This window comes from Falco rusticolus, chromosome 2 (assembly GCF_015220075.1).
Source record: "Falco rusticolus isolate bFalRus1 chromosome 2, bFalRus1.pri, whole genome shotgun sequence".
NCBI classification, from domain to species: domain Eukaryota; kingdom Metazoa; phylum Chordata; class Aves; order Falconiformes; family Falconidae; genus Falco; species Falco rusticolus.
In genome coordinates this window covers 79,459,372-79,485,873 of record NC_051188.1, presented here as the reverse complement: position 1 = coordinate 79,485,873, position 26,502 = coordinate 79,459,372, and the positions used below count along the sequence as shown (strand labels likewise).

The 26,502-nt window shown below is 41.8% G+C and overlaps 1 protein-coding gene across 2 annotated transcripts in view; it reads right to left on the bottom strand.

The window, feature by feature from the left end:
* Nucleotides 1-1,864: 1,864 nt before the first annotated feature.
* ABCG1 (ATP binding cassette subfamily G member 1) overlaps nucleotides 1,865-26,502 on the bottom strand; it is a 61,054-nt gene continuing 36,416 nt past the window's right edge. For both annotated transcript variants that reach the window (XM_037377553.1, XM_037377554.1), the window contains exons 4-15: nucleotides 25,679-25,811; nucleotides 24,217-24,267; nucleotides 20,329-20,474; nucleotides 19,553-19,676; nucleotides 18,416-18,530; nucleotides 17,571-17,719; nucleotides 17,286-17,387; nucleotides 14,702-14,870; nucleotides 13,834-13,934; nucleotides 13,207-13,365; nucleotides 11,784-11,902; nucleotides 1,865-10,032 (exon numbers count right to left, since the gene is read on the bottom strand). In XM_037377553.1, coding sequence (XP_037233450.1) covers nucleotides 9,804-10,032; nucleotides 11,784-11,902; nucleotides 13,207-13,365; nucleotides 13,834-13,934; nucleotides 14,702-14,870; nucleotides 17,286-17,387; nucleotides 17,571-17,719; nucleotides 18,416-18,530; nucleotides 19,553-19,676; nucleotides 20,329-20,474; nucleotides 24,217-24,267; nucleotides 25,679-25,811 — 1,597 coding nt within the window. In that variant the 3' untranslated portion in view covers nucleotides 1,865-9,803. The remainder of the gene's footprint in view (nucleotides 10,033-11,783; nucleotides 11,903-13,206; nucleotides 13,366-13,833; nucleotides 13,935-14,701; nucleotides 14,871-17,285; nucleotides 17,388-17,570; nucleotides 17,720-18,415; nucleotides 18,531-19,552; nucleotides 19,677-20,328; nucleotides 20,475-24,216; nucleotides 24,268-25,678; nucleotides 25,812-26,502) is intronic.

Genomic DNA, 26,502 nt, shown 5'->3' with positions numbered 1-26,502 from the left:
GTTCCCAAGCAGCTCATTTTTACACCCCATGTGGACAGCAACCACAAATATCCAGTAAGAAGGACACATGCAACTGGTAGGCAAGGGCTGAGTTCCATGGAGGCCCCCAGCAAGAAAATGGGTCGATAAAATCTTGCTGTATCTTGAAGGCATAAATAATGCAGAGAATGCAGGCTCGCAGGCTGGACCATGGAGATTTATTGTGCCAAAGGATACCTATTTTGACTGGTCATCTTTTTTACTATGCTGGCAATGGGTCTCAACAGAAATCTAAATCTCTTGAAGGTTCTACAGTTGACAACTGCATAAAGTTATGGTTCAGTGTAAGATTTCAAAAGAATAAAAACACTGAAGGTAGATTTTATGCTCTACAGTACCATTACTCCTTCCCAAACTCTACATGAAATGTGTACAGAAACAGAAATATGCTAACATATGCACAGAACACGAAACTTCTTATGCTTTGCAGGCTCAACCTGCAACTTTTGGACAGGTAATATGCAGAATGATTATCTGGGGTTACAAAAACTACTAAGTGGGATACATTACAACGACCTCTTTATATATTGTGAAAACAGGTATTTAAGAACTGGACAGTAGAAGCTGACCCCTGAAAATGCTACTACCTCTGTTCATGAATAGCAGAGCTCATGATTAACTCTGGTGACACTCAGCAGTTAATTTATGCACTCACTAGTGCTGTGTGGCAGCGTCATGCACACAGCAATGATCAGCCTGTCACAAACTGTTTCAGAGGACATGACAGTGTCATTTTCTGCCTCCTTCTAGTTCCCAACAGCTTTTCAAATTATCGTATGTTATAAATGGCTTTCAGTACAGAACGAAAGGAAAGAAATTCCTGAGCAACTGCAGCCTATTAGGCTGTTCTGGAAGGAAAATGGATACACGAGAAGATAATTTTCTCAAAAAGAACATCATGTGGGACAGTATCTCTGCAGCTACCACCGAGATCCCCTCTGCAGAAATGCAGACCAGTTATCTACCACAGTCAACCTGCTCTGGAAGAGCCTAAGGCTAGCTACTGCCAAAACCAGCGTTGATGTTTTCTAATATTCCTGCTTTTGGCAGGAATATCCAATAATATCCTAATACCCAATCTAAACCTCCCCTGCTGCAACTTGAGGCCATTTCACCTTGTCCTATCGCTTGCTACTTGGGAGAAGAGACCAATACACTGCTGCCTACAGCCTCCTGTCAGGTAGTTGTAGAGAGCGATCAGGTCCCCCATGAGTTTCCTTTTCTCTAGACTAAACCACCCCAGTTCCCTCAGCTACTTCTCGTAACACTTGTGCTCTAGACCCTTCACCAGCTCCTGCACCCTTTAACATTTCCTTCTCGAAGAGTGCACAGCCTTCCTCAACTCCTCTGCCCTCCAGGCCTGCCTCCCAAAGGACACTGTCACCCAGTCTCCTCAACAGGCCAAGGTCAGCCCTCCATAAGTCTCAAGGCAGCAGTTCTGCTGAGCCCCCTCCACACTTCTCCAAGAATCGAAAACTCCATCATTTCATGATCGCTATGCCCAAGACAGCCTCCAACCATCACTTCACCCAGAAGTCCTTCTCTGTTCACAAAGAACATGTCCAGCGGGGCGCCTTCCCTAGCTGGCTGACTCACCAGCTGTGTCAGTAAGTTTCTCTTCCACACACTCCAGGAACCTCCTAGGCTGTTTCCTCTCCACTGTATTGTATTTCCAGCAGACATCTGGTAAGGTGAAATCTCCCATGAGAACAAGGACTAGTGATTGTGAGACTTCTCCCAGCTGCTTATAGAATATTTCACTGGGTGGTCTACAACAGACTCCCACCACAGTATCTGCCTTGTTGGCCTCCTTTCTGATTCTTACCCCTGAACAGTCAACCTTATCATCACCATCATTAAAAACTAGACAATCAAAACACTCCCTAACATACAGGGGTACCCTACCACCTCTGGTTCCTTCCCTATGCCTTCTGAAGATTTTACAGCCATCCATTGCAGCACTCCAGTTGTGACAGTCATCAGACCATTTCTGTGATGGCAACTATGTCATGGTTTTCCTGCTCCACAACGGCTTCCAGCTCCTCCTGTTTGCCACCCACACTGTGTGCACAGGTGTAGATGTACTTCAGCTGGGCTACTGACCCTGCCACCTTTTGGAGGGGAGAGGCCTTAATTTCTGTGTGACCATTCTTGTGTGCTTCGGTGGTTTCTAACACATCAATGACCCTTGTGTCTTTGCTGCTATGTAGATGTCTATTCCCTACCTCCACTGAGATGGCAGACTGAGGGACCTTGCTAGTACACTGTCCCCTCAAACACTAGCATGCTGGCTTCTCTCTAGTGAGCCTGGTTTTATCCCCTTCCCTCTTCAAATCTAGTTTAAAGCTCTTTCAGTGAGCTCTGCTAATTCCTGCACAAAGATCCTTTTCTCCCTTTGGGACAGGTGTTTCCCATCTGTCTCCAGCAGGCCTGGTGTTGTGTAGACCAACCCATCATCAAAGAATCTAAAATTCTGCCGGTGACAGCGGGCTTGGAGCCAGGTATTGATCTGCTGGCTCTTCCTGTTTCTTCCCTCATCACTCCCTGCAACTGGAAGGACAGAGGAGAACACTGCCTGTGCTCCTGATCCCTTAACTGGTTGTCCCAATGTCCTGAAGTCTCTCTTGATGGCCCTCAGACTTGTTGCAACTTCATCACTGCCTACCTGAAAAATCAGTAATGCATAATAACCTGAGGCCATACCAGGGTAGGCAGCTTTCTGTTCACATCTCAACCCGGGCCCCAGGGAGGCAGCAGACTTCCCTAAGAAGTGGGTCTGGTCTGCATGTTGGGCCTTCTGTTCCCCTCAGGAAAGTGTCCTATTACAACAACCTGTCTTTTTATCTTTATGGAAACGTGCCATGCCGGTTTTGATGCAGCGCATAGGCCAACTTAACCTTGGCGACACCTCCACACTGGATGAACCATCACCGTCATTACTGTTTGGTTCCACTTGCAGAGCCTCATACCTGTTTATGCACGGGCACCTGGGCAGGTGGGGCAGGCACAGAGGAGACACGCCTGCTGCACTGGGCAGGAACCTGTCGCCATTGCCCCTATCCCTTCAGTCATCCTGTTCAGCCAGGTGGAGAGAGGGTAGGGAGTCCTCCGTGTCATGTGGCCTGTCTGCCTGTTGGGCCTGTCTCGGGGAAAGCAGGGTGCAATTCCAGTAGTCTATTTTAATCCCACTCCCTGATACTCCTCAACCCTCCTCGCCTCCCCTCGGCACTCTTGTCACTAAGCGGAGGAGTTGCTCTCCCCGAGCGCACGTCCCACCGAGGTGCTCACCGCTGCCATCCGGTACGGGCGTAAGAGCAGGGCACAGCCGGCAGCCCAGCACTGGCTGCATGGTCCCACCGGAGCTCTGTCTGGGCAGCTGTGCCAGCCATGGTGGGCGCAGAGCCTAGAGAGGCCATGGCTTTCTGCCAGGTGGATACCACTGCTCCCTGGTCAAGCTGGCAGGGCTTCAGTGCCTGCCCTGCCGCACAAACCGCCACACCGTGCCACTGCTTATACGCCATGCCTTGTTTGCCCACCCTGATTGCTCATGCACCCTGAGGGCTTATTTTTTTGGGGGGGGAGCTGGCTGCTGTTGCTCCTGGCCCTGCCCAGGTGCCATCAGCTGCTATCATGCAAGCTGAGGGATCCTGGCAGCATTTGGCTCCCCTGAGGTTTCTCCAATTCAGGAAATCCTGTGTGCACTGTGCTGGAGCACTCCACTCCCACTCGTGCCACCATCAGAGCTGCTTGCCTCAGCAACCGAGTCCTTTTATTATTTCCTATTATTATAGAGAAAATTAGATGATCTGGGCCTCTCATTTTCAGACAGCTACTGTTCTGTGAGATAAACCATCACCAAAACCACTATCCAGTTCATGAAAATTAAAAAGAATTGAATTTCACTGGCTGAATCATGGTATCCATAGTTAGAAGCAGCATGCGTGTAATTTCCTCCTACTCCACAGCTAGATCCTAACAAGCAGGCCAGTGCTACGGCTGGCCACCTGCACCCCAAGCTCTACCCATGCATACAGAAGGAAGCTCTGCCTCGCTGCTACTCCTGCAGCTGATGCCCTTTTCAACCATGTTCATACTACCTGACAAAGCCTGGCCCAAAACAAACACAAGTCAAGAGAACTGTTCTGTTTGGGAAAGCATTCGAGCTTGTGCTTACACCCCACTCAACCCAAGACAGTTGATGCACTTCAAAATTCTCCCTGAATGAGAATACACTGGAGTAGAGCCACTGCCAGACTGGGACAGAAAATACTGTGCTCAAGCCCTGTGAAGAAGACTCCAAGCCAGCTTCTGCTGCACTGAGATCAAGGAATATCAGAGCAGATCCCCCAAGTAACAGAAACTCACCACAGAACTAACCTGACTCCTTTAAGGAGCTGATAAACAACCCTGCGGTGCCGGTGCCGGTGCCGGAGGGGGCTCTCCTGCATTATGCAGGATAAACACACAAGACCCTCTCTCCCACAGAGCCACCAAATGATACTGGACCTGAAGCGCAGTGAGCAAAGGCAACGTGGAAGAAGGTGCAGCAGGGTGCAGAAAGAGGTACAAACACATCTGCACCCTCTTCACACACATCTTCTGATGAGCTCTGTCTGGAAACATCATCATTGCATCTTAATTCTCTCCCTATGCACTTTGCTATTGTTCCTGAATATGACTGTCACAGAGCAGGAGACAAAAGAATAAAATCGTTCTCCAACAACACTGAACGTTGAAAAATAATTAATTAATATCCTTTCCTGATTAGTTTGTAAAGTAAAAATAAATACTGACATTGCTCAAACGTTAAGCAGTCCTGGATTGGCATTTCTGGTACAGGAATTAGAAAAAATAGAAACTTCATTCTTCCCTACCAAAACTATGCAGGTAACAAAAGCAATTATGCAAAGCAACAGTAAATGTACAGAAAAACATACACACATCTCCATGCTTAGTTTTCCTTCTCCTCTTTCCCTCAAATGAAGTATTTTGTGATTCAAAAAGATCTATTCAAGATCACTGTAGAGCTGTAATCTACTAGAGACTAAGCCAAAGCAAACGGACTTTTCAGTACAGTCTCTCAGTCTGTTTGGACAGGCAACATCTCAGTCTTCCTGTGCAATACAGCCCTCACCCAGCAACGCACTTAAGCCTTGGCTTCATTTTAAAGACATTAGCTGTTCCTTTGATTCACAAAACACCACAGATATTAGAAGTTATTAAGATACTTGAGCGCTTTGTTGGAACAGGGCTTCAAAGGACCCCAATAGTCAAAAATACCCATCTAGTGTTGAGTAAATAGCACAGACAGGACCTCCTCTGTGAGGATCACTGGGGTGGTACAAGTCAGTACATACCACAATTCTTTCCAGAAACAAATGTTTAATGAAACATTCATTTCTGCTGGCAACAGAGACTTTGACACAAAAGAGTAGATCAAAACACCAGTCACCTGACAGATTCAGTACTTGGACCCAAGTGTTCATTATCTCCCACATACATAACCAGCTCTGCCTATTATGTGTATATATATATACATATTCCTCTCCTTTAATGAAAAAAGATACCTTGGGCTCCAAATACTTAATATAGTGAACAGGATTTCAGTACCAGATATTCTTCTGTTACTCCTTTTAATGTATAAAATGTTCTCAATTTCTTATGTGAGGAGAATCTGCTTTCCAAATCTTTTATTTAATGGTAAATAAGAATGTTTTAAGTTCTTTTTAGAGACTTTCAGGGTTCTTCAGATTATGTGCAAGTTTCCGCAAAGAAAAACAACAAAAAACATCTGAAGCACCTAAAGTCTTAACTGATGCACATAGTAATCAAAGCAACATGTCAAAACAAGTTACATTAAAACAAGGAGGCCAACAGAACACTAAAGTCTTCCGCAATCCCAACAGAAATCATACAGTCTTCAACAGACCTCTAAAAACTTTTAGCCTCTTACATAACTTTGAGCCAGTGTGTGACTCGTTTGAATGGTAATAATGGCATTGATTGCAGCTACTTTATGGCTATTTATATATGGCTATATAAACTGAGGATCTGAAATCTTTAGAATCTGGCTGGTCTTATTATGCTTCTGTGTGAAGCCTCCAGAACTTCACAATGCACTTGCTTCACACTACAGCACATGCATGCCCAGTCCTTTAACCTGGGAATGTGTTTTATACCAGCCTGTTAGAATTTATTTATACATAAACAGAGAAAAGCCAAGCTAGATTATGTTAAAAATCTTTGCAGTATTTGAAAACATAATTGGGATGGACTTCAAATACTTCTGTCCCACAGCAGTGACAAAAGAGATATTACTAGTTAATTTTTGAGCAAAGGAGGGAAGGAATGTTTACCTCATCTATGTATAGCACTGAGTTCCAAGAGAATTAATTTATTTCTTTACTGGGATACTACAGTCTGAAAGAGTTCCTTAGAATAGGATCTTTCAGCTAAATGCTGCTAGCAGATGGCTGGGAAAAAGCATATCTAACAAAAAAAGGAGTGGCAAAAAATACTCAGAGCATGCATTTTCTTAGGAACACCAGTGGAGGACCAAACTTTTGGCTACCATAATACAATATGAAGTTACAGTATATTGTGATAAACGCAGTCATGATTCATGTCAAAAATAGAATGTAGTGTGGTAAGTGTAATTGTTGTACCCTGTATAAATCTAAAACCTGTATCCCAATTGTAATGAATGGGCGCGTGTGGCTCTCCTTTGAGACAAAGTAAAAGCTCCCCCTTCCCCTGAGGCAATCGCTGCTTAGAAAAGCCTGCCAAAGGAGATAAGGAAAGTCCGCCAGGGAAAGCCTGCCAAAGGAGACAAAGACCCTGAGACTTTGAAAAGCAAGCCCGAAGGAGAGCCAACAGGAGGAGAAGACGTACCCTAACGACCCAGTGGGGAAAGAGCGGGACGAACATCCGGCGAGAAGAGATTGGTCAAGATCCGGGCATAAAAGATGCTGCTTTTAGGACTCAGGTGTGCGTGTGCGTGTGGTGGAACTAATTGAGTTCTCCACGCACCCAGCACTGTTTTTGCTTATTGTTTCTCAACCTAAATTGATTGAACCCAAAATAAAACTGTTTTAATTGTTACCGTTTATAACAGTATGAGGACATGTTGCAGACTAAAGAGGTAAAATAAGAAAGCCTACAAACAGAGGAACAGGCACAGAAAACAAGACAGCATCCAAGGAAATCATACTGCTAAATTGGTCTAGATGGGAGAAGACAGCATTGTCATTGTGTAAATTAACAGTCAGTTGTTACTTCACTTGGTACACTGCAATGGATTTTCAATGTGGTATTTGGTAAATGCAAAAGACGAACCCTGAAGGTATTTAATGCCATGGATGTCACGTTCTTTCATACTCAGCTAGCCTACAGCTGGACCAGCTGTGTGCAACAAAAGAGTAATTTGGCCAATGTACTCTTTTGTCTGCTTGCAAACAGCATCTGAACTGCCTGTAATACTCGCAAATATTTTGAGTCATGAAACAATCAGGGCACATTGTGCCAAGGGATTTCAGCTTGTGCCTTATATAAAACAGTTCACAGTTATGAGCATTATTTAGAGTAGCCAAAATTCTTAAAACTTCTCATATCAGACAGCCTTATATATCCATACCTGCTTGTTATTATGCCTGGAAAAGCAGCACAGCTGTACAAAAGCTCTTTTTGGGAAAAAACGGCAAGAACCTCTGCAAAGAGGTTGTGTAAGGATTTTTTTTTTTTTCTTACAGTAAAGACTGACCTTGCTTTCACAGGTCTATCTTATTTTCAGGGAAAGTACAGCTAACCTTCCTAAAACATGTGACTTGACTTAAAGTCTTCCAGAACATACGCTTAATGTGTTTAACAGACACATGCGGTCTGTGTCTGTATTGGTAAATTAAACACAGCCTGGGCGTGGGCCACGAAAACTGGGAAACAATTGTCTTCACTGCTAAATAGCACGGCTGTAGCTCAGCACAGCCAGAGGTCTTCCAGACAATGTTTGGGCTCTACCTAGAAGTTAGTATGGCACAAGGATCATTCCTTTTGGCCCCAGCTGTCTGAGGACTAACAGTCCTTGCCCTGGAACCATTCAGTTTACTAGTACAGACACAGCCATGAAGTTTTCAAAAACAGCCTGTGAACTGTGACTGCTAGTGGTCAGCTAATGCGCAAGGTTTCTCTTCATCTAGTCTACTGTCATGGACTGCTGAGCTCCTCAATGATTTGCTGACACTGAGCTGCTTCCAATCTACAAGACTTCAGCATCCTGATAGGAACAACATTTACATAATTTGTAGGTCTGACGCGGAAGTCTGTGACACTACAGTAAATGCACAGTAATGACAGGAGGTAGTGGAATTCGCACAGAAATTCACCAAGGTGTCCAACCTGAGTATGGGTCCCACAACTTCGTTTTGGGTTGAAAATCCAAACCCATGAAAATCAGGGACAAAATTCACATCAGCTTGGAACCGGAATTCCTTCTGCCAAGTTTACAAAGGTTGAGATATGCAAAACAAATGTATGCTTCTTTTAACAGTTTCATTGGTGTTTAAATCAATTAGCTATTAATTCCCATGTCATGAATGTAGACTTCGGGAAGAGAACAAAACTGCTTGGCATGATCAGACCTGCAGTATTACAAGGTATTTTGTATATTTTGAGAAGAGTTCTACACGTGGTGTGCTGCTGATACAATGAACACTGCCATATGAGGCAGTCACAAATGTTTTAATACAATATGCCAAGCTTTGAGCTGTGCATAGCTCTTGCACTCATCACGCTTTAACAATCACTCAGTCTTTAGGGAAAGATTCTGCTTTCACAATTTAAGAACAAATGAGCCTTGGAGTGCTTTGATGTTTTCAATTGCAGGAGGTAGATCAAACAGATAACAAGCAGAGTTACTATTTTAAATATCACAAATATTGAGGATTTAAAAGACACCGCAAAATAATGTTTTTTCAATCATTCAGTGACAGTTTGAACATGTCTGCCTGTGCTACCTATTGATGCTTCCAAATATAGACCACAGGTTAGGGCAGACTCAGAATCTGCCTTTTCCTCCTATCATTACAGTTTTCAGATATGAGACCAGCTCGACAAGTAAAGCACCAGAATTCTAAATTTAGACAGAAACAAAAATAACGACCTGAATCACTTTAAGTGTGTTTTTAAAAAGTATCCGTATTAAAAAGTTATCTTTACCTTATTAATTAATACATTTACAGGCTTTCGGCCATAAGGGGTAATTCTGTGGAAAAGAATTGCAAAATAATACATAGAAAATTGCAAAGATGAAACTCTGAATTTAGAAAGATGAGAGAATTCTATTGTCTTTGCATCCCCCATTTTGCATCTCATTATCTTGTCAACTATAGATGACATTATACTACTCTGGCTACCAGGACTAGTATCCTAGTGACTTTATCATGAAATTGGTTTTCATAAGGAAGGTTCCTGCAGCCAGGCTTTAAATTACAGTTACACTGCCTTGGTATTTATATTCTGTGGTGTAAAATTCCCTTCTATTTCTTCTTCCTAGTCAAAGCCAGAAAGTGTAATGAAAACATGACCCAAACCAACTGGATTGATTGGCTTAACACTGTATGTCCACTATCCCATTGTGGTTCTCTATGGGCTAGGCTGTAACAGCATCTAGCTGGGCACTGGAGACCGGCCTGCCACAGTGAGACAATGTCAAGTGCCCTCTATTGCATATCTAAAGATCTGCCTACTGCATTGTTTTAGCTGTTTTTCCTTTACCTCTCTGCTCGAATTTTGTATCTGAGAACAAAATAGGCAATCAGGCGCAGAGAGAAGAAGAAAATTCCAAGAACAATGAAGTCCAGGTAAAGTTTGGCATTTTCTACATCCAGTTCTCTCAGAATGGCCTCTGATTTTTGAAAATGGCAAGTGTCATCTTTGTCACAATGCAGATCTTCTCGATCCAGTCCATAGATGGAGAGAATAACTCCTTCAAAGCCATATCTGGAAAGGACAAGGACAGATTACAAGGAAAAGTCCTGATGATCTGTTTAGAAATACTCCAACAGCAATACAATCCCTGCAAGAGCTTGGCTGAAACACCAGGGGGTTCAATATCATTCTGACACGTGCGGCTCAGGGCAAGCTTTATCCCTGTTACAGTCAAATGACATGCCACTGGCATTTTTCACAAGAATAAACAAAGAAGTTTTGCCGTTAACCACTACCAGTTAGCATAATTTCTCCAAAGAAAACCATTAAAATAGAAAGCAGGCTAATTTCAGCTCGTATTCAGAAACTCCCCTTTAAAAAGTGACATAATTAATTCATTTTTAAAAAAAATAAGCAACAGGGGTACAATTACGGTTTGAAGTCAGAAATATATTAAAGCCAGCATCAATCTAGAACGTCTCTTTCCTTCCACGCGCTGTAGTTTCACTAACAATGCACAGTTCCCATGTCTTCCCTGGCATCATGTGCACTTAGCATTTGACTTTGCGAGCAGATACACCAGCATGGATCCCACGTCTATGACAGCTCCCTCTGGCTTTGGGAGACTCCACATAAACTAGACAATGGCTTACAGCCTCATCTTGAATTCTAGCTACTAATTCAGGGGATGTGGTCTCTTAATCTCTGACAGGTCTCTGTGTAGGACCTCACTTGTCAAAGAAGAACATATTTTAGCCTGGGTTTTCTCAGTAACAGTACAGCTTGGGCAGGGCAGGGAGAAGGCGGATGGAAAAACTCACCTCACCTAATTTCAGCTATATTAAGTGTCTAGTCTAAACTATCCCCCCATGCTAGCCGCCAGAGGTTCCCTGATGCCAATCATCCCATCTTAAGATAGCTGTCTCAGACAGTGAGAGTGACAGACGAAGATAGGACGTAAAATGCCTATGGTTGTTAAAACACTTGTTCAGATTAGAGATGACACAGATCCCATATCTCTCATGGCAGTGCTACTGCACAACTTAAAACCAGGTCTTTATCCACAAGTCTACCTAGGATACAGCAGTGATTTATACAACATTTTCTTCTGAAATGAGGTGGAGGCATCAGTTTCTCAGTTGAGTATACTGTGCCTATTATTTCAGAACTCCACTACTGCAAAATCCAGGAAGATTTGAAGAGAAGACTGAGAGGGGATCTTATCAATGTATGCAAATATCTCACGAGCAAGCGTCAAGAGGATGAGTCTAGACTTTTCAGTAGTGCACAGTGACAGGACAAGGGGCAACGGGCACAAACTGCAATGCAGGAGGTTCCATCTGAATATGAGGAAGAGCTTCTTTACTCTGAGGGTGATGGAGCACTGGAACAGGCTGCCCAGAGAGGCTGTGGAGTCTCCCTCTCTGGAGACATTCAAACCCACCCGGACACCATCCTGTGCAACCTGCTGTAGGTGAGCCTGCTTTAGCAGGGGGCTGGACTAGATGATCTCCAGAGGTCCCTTACAACCCCAACCATTCTGTGATTCTGTGATCCTGTGATTTGCACACTGTGTGATCCCACTGAATTCAAGGGGACTGACATGGACTTGTGGCCAATAATTTGTACTGAACAGTCCTATATATTTCACACCATATATAGCAAAATGCAGTGAGATAACGTGGTATACATCATATGTATAATTGTACTCTAAAAGAATGTGCTGTGAACAGTCTCTTCAGCACTGAAAACAACCAACCAAACACACAAACGCAAATAAACAGCATTTGCAGATAGGAGATTAATGACTTCATTAGCAGTACCTGACATAGGAAATGTAAGACATCCACTGGAGGTATGTTGGGATGGTATCAAAGCTGACAAAAAACCCAGAGAACAGCAGCACTGGGATGGCAGTAACTGGGCCCACAAAAGTGGCCACCTGTGAAGAGACAGAATAGACAGTCTCTTGTCAGCCAACTAGAAGAAAAAATTAAAAACTGACTTGCTCTTTCATCTGATTTCTCAACCTCCAGTGAGGAAACCAGCCTTTAAAAGAGCAGACTTTCCTTATGGCAAATCCTCTGTTCTGCGACAAACCCAAATACACAGTGCAAACTTACTCTTCAGGCAGTGGGCAGCTATGCTATTCAAGTCCTTCTTATAATGCTACTTCCCCAAATTACTACAGTTCCAAATACTAGGAAATTATGGATATTTTTTTTAAAATGAGATTTCTTCTGAGGGGGAGGTTTGATCTTGTTAGTAGAAGAAAAGGGGTCCCTCTCCTCTTCCTAAACCATTCTACTAGTTGACAACACTGCTGTGATGGGACCTGTCCTTTGAAGGACTTGAACACACCAAGAAGTTTACAGAGAAAGATGGGCACTGTGATCCCCTTGCTTCTCTGGGTATGAGACCCATCTTTCCAAATATTATCCTCTCTCACTCACTCCCCACTGAGGACACACAGACCTCCCTTCTCATTAACCCCATGTGAACAGTAGCTTCAACTGGTCCTAAAACATTGTGAAGAGGATAAGGAACATCTCCAGCTGGGTGGCTCTGGTGGGGAAGTTAGATCTTGACCCAACTCCAGCCTGTCCTCTCTACGTCCCCTCCACGGCAAAGGGCCACGTAGGTATCTCTGGGGAAGGCTGATGCACAGGGATCACGCAACAGGGCTATCTGGTCTCCACCGGGGGGCACAGAGAAGGAATCACGTCTTCTACTCCAGAAATCTTGATAGCATCAATGTGTATTAATGTCAGTATCATCTGTTATCACAAAACAGTTCTGCTGTGGAATGGTCACCTTAGCACATCTCCTGTCAGGAAGCAGAATGGAGTTACATGGCCAGCTTCCAGTGTGACAGTCATGCCAACAGCTGCCTCTCTCCCTCCCTCTGCAGAATGTTTAGTTTCTGGGCATGCCTCTTCCTACCTGGCCTCCTGCAACCTTTTTGTATGTGTATGAAAGAACCCTCTCCTGAGCTACTGATCCTCATGGCCTACCTCCACTTTGTAGATGCACAGAAATGCATCAGTTCTGCAGTTTCTAAGACCTGCTCAGCCTGGGATGAACATCAAGCGACAATCCACTCAAGCAGGGGCAGGAACAGCCCCATTCAGATGGGAAAGGAACTTCAGAGCCTCACATCCAGTGTGTGTATATGCTTTTTATGTTGATGCAGTCAATGTTAGGTAGCAGCAGGGTTCCCCTGAGACCACAGAATACTGTCAGTACCTGAAGGGATGTAGAGGCTGCACCTATGAGAAGACCCAGTGACTGAGCCACCAGGGATGTCATGGTTCCCAAGGCTGCAAAGAGGACAAATCGGAGTGCATCAGACGGCTGTGAAGTCATCCAGTACACAATGCTGCAGTAAGCGACAGGAAACATGATCTGCAAGGAGATACACTTGGAGTCAGTCCATTAAAGCCAAACATTCCCTGTTACTCTGAATAAGATAAAAGCATGGTGAGTTTTAGCTAATCCACAGCTCTCAGCCTTTTAATTACATGACAGGCATAGCATAAGAGAATAAACACATCTGCCACAGACTGTGACATCTATCTTACTACTTAGATATTAGAAAATAGATCCCATTCACTTACAGCCCTTTTCAATTCCCCTTCTGCAAAAAAGCAAAGATGGTCATCTGATCCTAAATAAATACTGGGTCAGGTCTCAGTTTTTGTCCTGCTGTTTACTGTGAGGGTGCTTACCAATTTGGACCTGAAGCTTCAGCACACATATGTGAACAATTTCTCCACTACTCAGACGGATAAAATACCAATACTGATCTTCTTAGCAAGTGGACTTGCCATAAACTTAAATGGTTCTTGTTTTATTGAAGAATAGAGCATATACCTGAAAAGGAACATCAGCCATGGTTTTGGCGAGATAGTAGGCTTTCAGGCTGTACCAGTAGTTCAGATGCTCTCTAAGAAATACTCCCATCTCAAGAGGAACTACAGAGAACACAAATTAATAAGTTAGGTTGTCAGCGTGCAATATTGCACATAATAAAATAGTTTATATTTATCTAATCCTGCACTGCTGCAGTCCCACAGTGGGGCTGGAACCCTGAGGCCTTTGACAGACCAGCAGTAGTTTCAAGGATTTGTAACGAAATGTAAGAGGTCAGCCCTGAAAGTTGCTCACTGTTTACACTACGTTCCAATCTATTCAGATGATCTCAGCCTCCCCTAAAGAGGCTTTTTGAATTCAAGAGGTGTCAGAAATTAGAGAACCTGGTTATTCCTTTTGGTCCAACAGGGAATCCAAAGTAACAAGCGTTCCCAGAGGAAGTATGCAACAGTTCATACTGCAGGAGTTTGCTTCTGACACCACGTGAATATGCTATCCTGTGCAGGAGTCATGACTTAGAAGTCCTAGGGAAATTATTACATCCTTCCTAAGACCAATCACGAGCTCGTGACACAGGTGAGAAGCACTGAAGCAAGGGGAAATTCCAGCCCAGGACTGTAACATTGACCTGTCCAGGCTGAGAAACACTGGCAAAACCGGGGAGAGAGGTGCCATTGGACAAGCCTATCTCTTGTCTGCCTCTACACAGCAGTTTAGTCAGTGCAAGACTTATCTCCACACCTGTCTTAGAAATACAAGTCAAATGTTTATCTTAACAAATCAAGATACATAACAACACCCTTCCAGCCTACTGCAATCTCCTTCCCTGCTGATGTAATAGCAGGGTGATGTAATGACTGGTACTCACATGTAAGGACAGTTGGCATGAGCGCAGCAAACATAAGAAACAACATGGAAAAAAAGAGGAAGCCAGAGTTGCTGAGGACTTTCTTAGCTTCATTGCCAATGCCTAAGTAGAGCAAGCCGATGAGTAGTCCAATGCCAATGTGTGAGGTGATACGCAAGTGTGTCAGGACCTACAAGCAAGGGAAGAGTAGTATTTCTGAGCAGAAAGTCTGGGCTCAAAACCAATGGCAATATGACTGAAATCAGGTATACAGATTGCAGAAAAGGAGTGTTTATGTCCAGAAGAACTTCCATAAAAATGCTACTTTCCTACTGGCAAACTGGGCTTCAGTTAAGGAAAACTTACTCTAATGAGTTTCCCAGTGTCGATCAGACACATGGCTATTACATTACAGAAAATTTCTTCTGCCTGTAAACACAGGCAGAAACTGTAAATGCCGCATCCTGAAATCCTACTGTCTTTGACAGTGTCATGGAGCCATTTGCCCTCATTCACCAGGATAACAGACTTTGTGACTAAACGATAAATTTCTCTGAGCAGAAGAGAGGCAGAAAAGGTATTTCAGGCTTATACAGACCAAACTAACTTAATCAAGCATAAATTAGCCTTCTGTACTTTCTCTGAAGTACAGTATTCCTAGAAGAGGTATGGAAGAACAAAAGAAATAATACAATTTGGAACAATTACAAGCCTTTACAGTTGAGCAGGAAAAAAAAAAAGTATCACATTCAATCTATGCGTCAGAAAATAAGTTAAAGTTTTCCCTTGGTAAAGATGAGGACAGGACCATTATGCTCCATGGTTAGGGCTCGCACACCTCTAGAGATGCTAAGTGCACCAGAGACATTCTGATCAGCTAGTTGAGCAACATACAGAACGTGAAGCTGTACGTAAGCTTTTGGATTACAAGAGCCCTCCCACACAAACATGTCAGTTTATTTGTGACCAAATATTTGGTACGAGACCAGATGTGCAAACTATTCCAGACTGCAGGAAGGCAAAAAATCTTTGAATGACAAATGCACTATCTGCAATGTAAAACAGCAAGGGAGAAGAACAAGTTATGGTAAAGAAATGTGCTGGCGAAACAACAAATGGGCATAATATGTATGGTCTGGAAATAAGCAGGTGCTTCCTAACCACTACAATTGCATCATTCTGCGATATCTTCCCAACCAGAGCCGGGGGGGAAACATTTGCTTGCTTTTACTATGGCATTCAATGCAGTGTGTCCCTTTCTGAAAGGGAAGGAATACTGTGGTTATCTGACAGCAGAGGCCTGGACAGAGTGGTCCAGTAGGTTTCTTCCAGGCCTGTGGTTCTGTGTGGACATGTCTACACCAGAAATGGCAGTGTCCTCAAGAGACACCTGCCTGGGTGCAAGGCAAACGCAGTGTCGCTGCAGCACCTGGAGCTCCGTGAAGCCCAGCTTACCCTGTCACAAGGGCAACTTGCTTACCCTGAGCTCCACATGGCTCAACTGCTTTTGGTTTCCAGCCTTCCTCATTTGAATCCACCACGTGCCCACCAGTATAAATATATTCTCTGGCCTTCCACTTTTCTAATGACAGGTATGTCAAATCAATATATCAATATATATTAATGTATCTATTGTCTTCCCCCCCCGTCATGTAAAGCACTGAAAACCTTCCAACATGCAGGAAAAGCAGACAAACCCTCCTCATACTTATCAAATTCCAAATCTGCCAAGAAAAGCACTTGGCCAACCAGTACCAATTATACTATATACTGGTGAGTTCCCTGGACAGGTGTGCATGTAAGGTCTAGTTGAGGAAGCTCACCTCCTTAACTCATCCCTGTTAATGAAGGGACAATCCCATGTAGAGGACATTTCAAAGCATCAATCAGACAACGTAAACAGTCCTCCCTCTTAAATCACAAATTCCTCAGCTACTTAGAAGAAAAATTTGGAGTAAAAAAAAAAGTCCCACTGCATTTTGTTAATGCCAGCTAGGCATCCAAAACATTTAATAAACATACATGAAAACTGTAGGGTTTGGAATTTGAATGGAGTTATTTTTAAGAAAAAAGGTGAAAGATAGCTTTTTTTCCTTGAGAATGAGAGTTTCATTATGTTACTTACTTCATCTTCATATTACATGTATGAAAACAGAAATGTTCTCTTTTCAAAGAGGTAAACTTTTTATTTACCAAGTTTCTGTTTCAAAAATAAAGACTTAAAAAGTACTGGCCTTACATCACACTGAAATGATTCTCTCTGCCACCCTGGATTTTCTGGAAAAACTGATTTTGTGACACACCAGTACAACTTCTCACACATTTTTCAGTAGGATAAATGACTGTGTAAAGGACCTGCCAGCACAGAGGGGATTTAAGCTTTAGGTTTTTAGGCCAGATGCTTCTGAGTTCCTCTGAAGAAAAGTGTTCACAATGAAGACGGTACAGTTAATAGCAAAACTTGAAATATCAGTCTCTTTCCTTTGAAATTCTGTGATGATCTTCATGCATGGGCTGTTGGACAGGACCTTTAAGGCATTACACTATCTCACAACCAACTGAATAGACCTTTTGGCTTCAAAAGTTATTATAAAGGCAGCCTTACCGAATCCCTCATGATGGTGAGAAAAGTTCTTTTGAAGAGGATACAGAACTGGGTTAGGCAGCTGGCAGAGAAGCTGTGGCAGCCTTCTGTGGAGGAGGAATCCTGCGGAAACACATAAAAGAATAAACTTCTTTCTTTGCAGTATCTTGCTTAGTTTTCACTCACAAAACCCCACTCTCAGCAGCCAAATGTGCCCAGAAACCTGCTCCATTGACTGAAGATTTGAATTTTTTTCCTCCCCCTCCAGCCTCAAGCCATGCCCATTAGTTGTGGCACACAAAATACCTCTTCAGAAGGACGGTGCCAGAGGAAGGGATTCAACTCATTCTCACCACCAACATCTCTCTTGTAGTCTGTGTCACATATCCTCTCCCGTACTGCCCTTACCAGTCGACCATTCTGGTCTCCATATTCACCAGATGCTACTTCCATAACTACAAAAACCAGAAGGAGAGTTACTGGTTTACACTACTGACTAGTTACAAGCCTTATTATTAGATCCCCTTGATTCAGTAACAGTGACAGAAACAGGAGTTTTGTCTAGAACACACTCTAAAATGCCACATGCTAATTCATATGTATACACACATTATTTACATGTATCTTTCTATAAATCTTCAGAGTTCTCTTCAGCCTGAAAGTTAAATGAACCATTTTAGAGGAAAGACAGTGAATACAGGATAATTTAGGTAATAAAAAAATCACGAAAATCTTATTTTTGTGGTCCTTACTGCTTCTTCGGAACTAAGAAACAACAATTAAAAAAACCCTTAATGCTATTAGCTGTACAATACCACAATGGTATTGGGCAACATAAAAAAACAGAATACTGGAGCCACTTTGAAAGGCCACTAGGACTAATTACTATGAAACACTAAAGAATATGTTTTATCTTTCATTTCCTGGATCTGGGCTTCCACCAGAGAGAAATATTCACTAAATTTTACCACTAGATGGCATTCAAATTACTTAGATCTGAATAATTTTATTTTTAATTTTGGTACATATATGTACACATGCACATATGTATAGATGTACAAAAGTCTAAAACACACCATGCACCATGGTCCCCATGACCCTGAAGGTGCTAATCAAATACAAAATAAACAAACTATTCAAATTGTCCTTACCAAAATCTGCTGGATTGTGGTAGGTTGGGCAATTCAAACCCAAATCGCTCAAGTAAGGGACTAGGTTTAATACCTTCCCACGGTAAATGCACTGACCTTGACTTAAAACATAGAGCTGGAAAACAAGGCAAAGAAAAGAGAGAAAAAAAAAAAAAGAAAAATTTGAAATAGTATCAAAATATTTAAATCTGCTATCTGTATGACAGCAATCCATGAATTTAATGACCTCTTTCTTGTCCCTGTGGGAAGAAAAACACCTTGGCAAGATTTATCACCTCTTGGAACTACCTTTGCATGGAATTAAAACTATTGGAAAATGAAATGATTAAGGTTTAAATTCTGCAAACATTCCCTCCGGGACTTAAACCACATTAATACAGAGACAGACTAATTCCAGCCTTTAGACACATGCTGAAAACAGGCAAGCAACTAGAGCTGAGCCATCTAACTTCCACACATTATGGATATTTTCGGCTGGGACACGAAGCTGGTGAATGCACAAATGCAAGGAGAGGTGGAACAGCACAGCAATGGGGAACAGCCTCATTACTCTTTACTCTTACTTTTAACCACACTATTGACTTTAAATAAACCTCCTTGCCAGACTGGCAATCTGCAAGAGTTTATTCACCTATGGTGTAGTAGGTTTTCTTTTACCTCTCTCAAGTGTAATTTAAATTTCCTAACAAGGTTAAAGCACTGTCTACATCCTGCTGTTAAGACTGGAGAAAAGATCTCCAAGTGTCTTCATTTCAATTATAATTATTTCTCCTGAATATACTCTTCTGAATTGCAGACATTGGTACTAAAGTTCTCTTGCTCTTAAACTACTCTACTCTACTGACAGCCCTGTGCCCAGGAGCAGCAGTGGGTGAAGGCATGAAAATCAGAAGTATGACAACCATGACTCCACAAACATATCAGCCACATTCTTTACCAACATTACACATAAATAATGGAAACAGGCAGAGAAGAAAAAAACACAATCAAAAAGTATTATTTTGCTTTTACTTACTTTATTTATTTATTTGATTTGAAACCACAGACTAGAATTATTCACGGTTTTACTTAAAAAGTGTAGCCTTGAAGGTATAACCTACCCAAACCACACATAGGGAAAGAGTCTGAGAATAATACCTGATCGAACAACTCGAACAACTTAGCACTGGGCTGGTGAATTGTGCAGATGATGGACCTGCCACCCTGGGCCAATGCCTTCATCAGAGAGACAACCTGAAAACATGATGCACTATCCAAGCCACTGAACAAAAAAAAAAAAAGTTTGTTATCCACATGTCCACAGGCACCACTCAAAACTAGCGCATGTATTTGCTGCTCTGGTCTCGCACTATTGTCCTTTTATAAATTTTCTCTGTAGCAGTTTAATTTTATGATATGCCAACCTTATGCTTGTATCTCTCCATCAGTCTTTTTAATTAAGTTGGAAGCATGCCTGAGAATGAAAAACAGTGTATTCTCAAAGCTGCCTTAAGGGAGTTCTACATTTTAGGACTGCAGATTTAAATGCTCCCAACTTTAATGAATAGATACATATTCATAGCTCTCCCAGCCTCCTCTTAGACTGATCACAGAATCTGATTCTATATATGCTACATTCATTATTAAGTCACACTTCAAAAAGCTTATAGTCAAGCTAACTTTGCTTGAGAAAGAAAACTCATGCCACAACCTGAAAATATTTTCCTCTCCCTTCCTATTTCAATTTGTGTCTCGCTTACAAATTGTTTACAGTCACATGGTCTGGTGGCTACAGCATTGTGGCCTTATTCAGTACCTACAGGCAACACAAAATGAGCCTTTTCCAAGGACTCAGAGGTGAATAACCTTTCTGCAGCACTGTTCTACTATATAAAGCAGTAATTGTCTGTCTTTAATTTTTGGTCTTGAAGTACCTGGTTGGTTCATCAAAAAACATGACAGGAGGATTGTTCACCAGCTCCAAAGCAATGGCAAGACGCTTTCTCTGGCCTCCAGAAAGACTCCCAGTCCTCGTATTGGCACATGTCAGCAAACCAAGGGCTGTCAATATTTCCTTTACCTAGAGGAAACACAACAATGCATCACTTAAATTGGTTAGCACAAAAGAAAAAACCTCTTTACTGATTTTCATGGAGAATGTAAACTGAATGAAATGAAACTTTGTTTCACCATCCATACACCACAGCCTTTTTCCATCTTATGTAGCATTTATTAGATAATTAGATTAGATTATTATTAACAGCCTACACTATTCTGACCCAAATTCTACTTGTTTGTCCTACATGACTCGTCTCAGTCAGGAAGCCTTGCCTGTGAAAATGGAGTGGAAATCAGTTCTTCTATAGCACCCCTTGGATATGGCACAGATATCAAAAGAGCTTTGCAGTATGTGAAGAGTACACAGCGAAACCAAGACGCTTCTTTCAATATAACTTCTAGGCTGTATTTACAAGGGACTGAAGAACTGTTCAGCAAAAATCAGTGATTTCTACAGAGTAATGACCTGCTCTTATCTGTTCTTCACAGTCTACTCTTTAAAGTGCAGCCATTGATTTTAAGTGTTTTCATCCTCCTCAGAGCCAATTCAGTTGTCACATGTGCTCTCAGATGTTTGGGATTTCCTCAAGGCACAGCCTCAGGAAGGGCACAGCTTGTCCCAGGGTCTTTGGAGCAAAAGGAGAACAAACCCAGCTGCTATGAATTCTTCTGTTTCAGTGATTGTAGATCTGGCCTGATAGCCCTATATGAGGAAAACAGCTCTTTGGCAACAGTAAAAACACGAACATAAACATGAATTAATCCGAGCTACACTGCTCATGTAATTAAAAAATCTACCACTTAAAAGGTAGAAAGAAAGACCAGACATTTATTACTTCACTGAAATATAGGAAGAGGAGACTGTAATTTTTTAAAATAATGGTTGCTTAGATGGAGGCAGTCTTCCAGAAAAGATGACTAACATGGTAAAAATTGGTTAGACTAACCAAAGCCTGACCCTTCACTTGTCCTGATTTTGATTTCCAGGAGCTACCTATCCCAGTAAGAGGGAATGAAAAAAGAACAAAACTCACTAATCCTCATTCTCAGAACAAAGAGCCCAACTACCTCTTTCCCTTTATCTTCAGGAAGGTTGCTAAGGTCCTAGTTGACAAGCTAGGTCAACTAGAAACATAAATGATGATTCACTGGAGGATATTTTACTTGTCCCTCTTTTAAACAAGCATATCTAATATTGCTAACACAAGTGCATGCATTAATAAAATTCATCTATGATAAATACTTACAACAATAAAATGAATGATCTAGTCCAGCACAGGCCAGTAACTATCAGAAAATGGCTGCCTTTCTAATATGTGTTGAATAAATGCATACAGCACAGGTTTTTCCTCCAAGAGCTGCTTGTAATTACAGTTACAGTGTGAACAAGTGAATTAACTTGCTTGGCCTAAATTACTGAAGTGTAAATATCTTCAGACTTTCAAAGTACAAATAAAATTAACACCTGTTTCTAAACAAATGTATTTTCCAATTAATAAAAATATGTGTTTAGCTTATTAAAAAAAAAAAGTATTTGAGAGAATCAAAGTAATCTTAAGCTACCAAATGGATGTTGAGTCCTGTAAGTTTCCCTCTCTGGAGCTCCTTCTGATTTTCAAGGACTCTCTGAGACTGAAGAAGTGCCAAATGTTCCGATTTGGAAATAAATACAGACAAAAGACTGCCAGAGAAATGGCTTCTCTACCTTTGAAGTTGTCACAGTTTTCACATCTCAGGCAAAGAGTATACTTTTCACCAGGTGGGTCAGAAGCAGTTTCACCTTCTGCTTTATAAACCTCTGCTCAAGAACCACATACCACCTACTGTTAGAAGCATCTTTTACTAGAATAAAAGACTCCTCTGAAATGATTAATTCCAACAAGTTCACATCTTCCTCAGATTAAAAAAAAGAATTAAACCGGCATCTGGGAAAACCAAGAAGTCTCTCATATTCCTGAAAAAGCAGGCCACAACCTTCTCATGTTCAGCCTTCACTCACACTCGTATGTCCCCTCATCTCCTTCTTCCTCCTGCACATCTTGGTTTCAGCTGAGTCCTGCAAGGTGGCTTCTTCCAGTCACCTGCATGATTTCCTAATTTGCCCACAGAGGATCTACTCAGTGCATGACTTTGGGAGCACAAAATGCACCAAAATGAAAATCTCACGCTACTTTCTATTTATAAAAAAAAACCAGTGACAAATCATGGAAAGCCCAAAATCTGAACTTTACAGAACTAAGTATAGCAAAAACATTGCAATCTTTCTATACCAATTGTAACTCCCCTTTCATTGGTGGGACACCCGAGTTACTAAGCCACTAAAAGACTTGTCAAGAGTATTGTACGTGTCCCTAACAAAGAACAGAAGGAGCAGCCAGCTGTCTTGGAAGGTAAATCTCAATATTAGCCATGGGGCCATGTTATCACATGAGCCCCATTACCCCTCAGTGTAACTCCCACATAACAGAGGCTTCCTCCTTGAGGAGGCAGTGCATGAGAGATCATACGGTCTCCTTGCTGGTGCTGTCTTACGCTGGACTGAAACACAGCTTGAGGCCAGACAAAACACCTCCAAACACTTTCTGAGCTACCAATTCACTTTTCATGACTCTCAACAACCTGAACCATCTCTGCTTTCACCAGTGCCATGATCTTTTGTCTGTGTTTAGCTCCAGGCATCATCCTCCCTGGGCATATATGGTTTTGAAACACACTGTGCAGCACCAAACTGTTCCTCTCCGAGTCTTTGGCATGCTCTGATAATGCTACCTAAGCACAGACAGACTTCTCAGCTCTGAGTGTCCTTAAGAATACACAGGCTCAGACACTTGCAGTGCAAAAAAAAAAAATGTGTACAAAGGGCACATTTCCAGCCTTTTAAAGTGTTACAGAGGTAACCAAATTTAGTTGAGAAAGCTGCCTCATGCACAAGCTAACACATCAGAAGCCATTCTGTCTGGTCACACACCTCCAAGGTATCTTCTTTAAAAGGACAGTTCTGTGTCACAACAAAGGATGAAAAGGAATCGTGGCAGTAAGATGGGGTGGAAGAAGCACACTTCCTAGTGCAGGTCCAGCTGGATTATAGGTCTCCACGGGCAAAAGCACACCAGGACTTCTCTCCCACTCAGGAAAGTCATACGTCAGCTGCAGACCCAGGACAGTGCAGCAAACGTGCAAGAGTAAATTGTGCAGCTCATTTCCAATGTTTTAAAAAAGGCTATGTGCATGTTTTAGCTTGTTTCCCTACTTGTCCAAACCTCAGTTACTCAACACAGCTTCAAAATGCATTATTCTGCACCTTAACTACATTAACTTGTCCAGTAAAACACATCCACCAGTACAGCCATGAAGATCAACACTTTCAAACATGAGCACAGAAATTTCTGCAGCAGTTACAGGGACTGCTAAGTTTTTTGTTAGTCCTTTGAAAAATTAAGGTGTATGCTCCCTAGTGCCAGACATGACTGATTTATCTTGCCACACACACAAGATGTCTGACCCCTCAGACATGCATGTAAGAGAATCTAGTGTTTCAGTAGATCTTTTACAATTCTCTACTCAGTCTCAAACAGAAAGCAACTTTCATAGAGACTGTAGTAAACATTCCTTCATAATGATACCTGTCAACTTTGAGGTTGATTTATTCTATCATTGGAAGTTCAATGCAATTCAATGTTAGATAAAAATGCTTTACACAGCTCACTTCATGGAACTCTCTTGACACCCCCAAAAATTCTCAGTTTGATGGACAGTATACATACCATTTCTCTCCTGCCTTCATCTTTCTCTTGAAGTTTCAGATGAGCAGATACCTGAAATGCAATACAATGGAATTTGATTTTGAATTGGTCTGAAGTGCAACGACCAGTTACAGTGGATGTCTCAGACACAGCATCCCAATGTACCATTAAAAAAACTTCAACCCAGTCTGAAAAGTTTAAGTTGAACTGTATGTTCAAATCACAAGCATCACATATTCCTGTGCCGCAGGTAACTGAGTACGATCTGATTTAAGCCATCACTCAGGCATCTGACAAAAAGCATATTAGAAAGAAAGGCCACTTTGCAAGTCAAAGAGCTTAAGAGCAAGATGACAGAATCATGTTTTTTGCACAGCCACCAACTTCCCAGGCAACACTAGAATCACAGTTTATTTGTACTTCATCCATATCATAAGGGTAACCAAACTCTGCCACTCTCCAGGATGTGAACAAGTGAGTACAGAAATAAATAATTTTGCAAAAGATGTAATCTGCTGTCTTAAGAAGCAGCTCCACAAAACATTATGATTAACCCTTATTAGAAGCAATTAAACTGTTAAGCAATTATTTTTGCCAGAGACTTGATTGATTAATTTAGACAACAAGTATCATATCATCTGGGCCCAATTCTACAAAAGTGGTCCTACAGGATTCTGACTACAATGTTCAAGTAAACAAAATAAAATAAAAACATCCTCACAAAGAAGAGCCTTTGCAGAAAATGAGCCATATAAAAACCACAGTGATTTCTTCTGGCCTTAAAATTTGTGAACTGATGCCGGCATACAGTATGAGCAACCTTAGCCTTATTTTGAAAACACCCTCTGAGAAACACTAGCTTGTTTCTCAAACTGAGCAACAGGTGCTTCTAGACGGATCGGTCCAGCTGGCAATTAGTAAACTTCTTGATGCTATGAAAAACAGTAAGAAGAATTTACATTGCCTATAAATCTTGGGATTGTTCTTTCTGTTGTTTTCCTGTGAAGAACTGGAAGAGATATTACACAATGCCTTTATTAAAGAAAAGGCACAAAAGAGCAGATGTAGCAGATAAACCATGCTGAAGTCAAAACAGCACTTTGCAGTCAGGACATAGAAGATGGGGAGAAAGGGAGAGAGACAAGGTTTCTCATCCACCATCCAGGAGAAAAGACAGTCCCTACAAAGGCTCATTCTGTGCAGAATTTCAGGTTCCATTGCCTAGGAAGTCTAAGGAATAGAGCCTTAGTTCTTCCAATGCTGGCCATAAATTGAAAATGATAAAGCTAAATAAGCTCAGACAACCCCTACAAGGATAAGCCTCAAATGGAATTCAAGGCATCATCAAAGTCTAAGCACTTTCATGGATTAGGATCAAATAGAGATAACAGCTCATAGCATTACCCGAAATAAGAACATGTGCACACTGAGATTCTTCCATTTTCTCCTGCCCAAATACATTAGAGTGAGAAACAAAACTCACCATCATAGCTTCCTGGACAGTCAGATGAGGAAGGAGCATGTCATCTTGCATGATGTAGCAGGAGACTTTGCGAAAAGAGCGCAGGTCACGAGGCTGCCCATTGATGAGAATTTCTCCTTTCATTCCCGTCTCTCTGAAATGAACCAAGAAAATAACCAGGGGTAAATCCTGCCTTCACTTGTACTGCCACAGGCCTCAGTAAGTGGAAGTCTTAGGTAATTACTGTCCACTGTGGAATAAAACTGACACAGTAGATAGAAAATAATTTATGCTTTCTTTCATAACAGGCTTCATGCGACTTTGCTGAAAATTTTACTCAAAGTTAGTAAAAAGTCTGTGCTGTCTTATATGTATGTCTGAAAAAGTATCAAGCCATTCAAGCCATTTTTTTATGCCACTTACGCCCTGAGAACAACACAGGTACACTTGGTATTTGGCCATACAACGGGGGGTTCAGGCAGATGAACCACAGCCACTTCACACACTGCACTTTTGTCAAGAAGACATCAACATTGTAAAAGTGGCGACTAAAAAGGGTCATTTTTTCCAAGTATTTATAAAATGTGATTTTAAAAAAATATCACAAATATAAGGCACTGAGTCCATTTGTTACACAGCTAGAACAGAGACTTGCTTTTGCATTTTGGACTTCAAATTGCTTCCTGTTTTTGGATCAGAGTTGTTAACAGACAAATCCTAAATGACCAGAACAGGACAAACAGAAAAAAATATAAGCAGTAAGAATCTAATTCAAAATCTGTGAAATACTTGTTTTCTACAAACACTGGGTAAGATTTCTTCTCATCTCCAAGGAGCCATCAGGC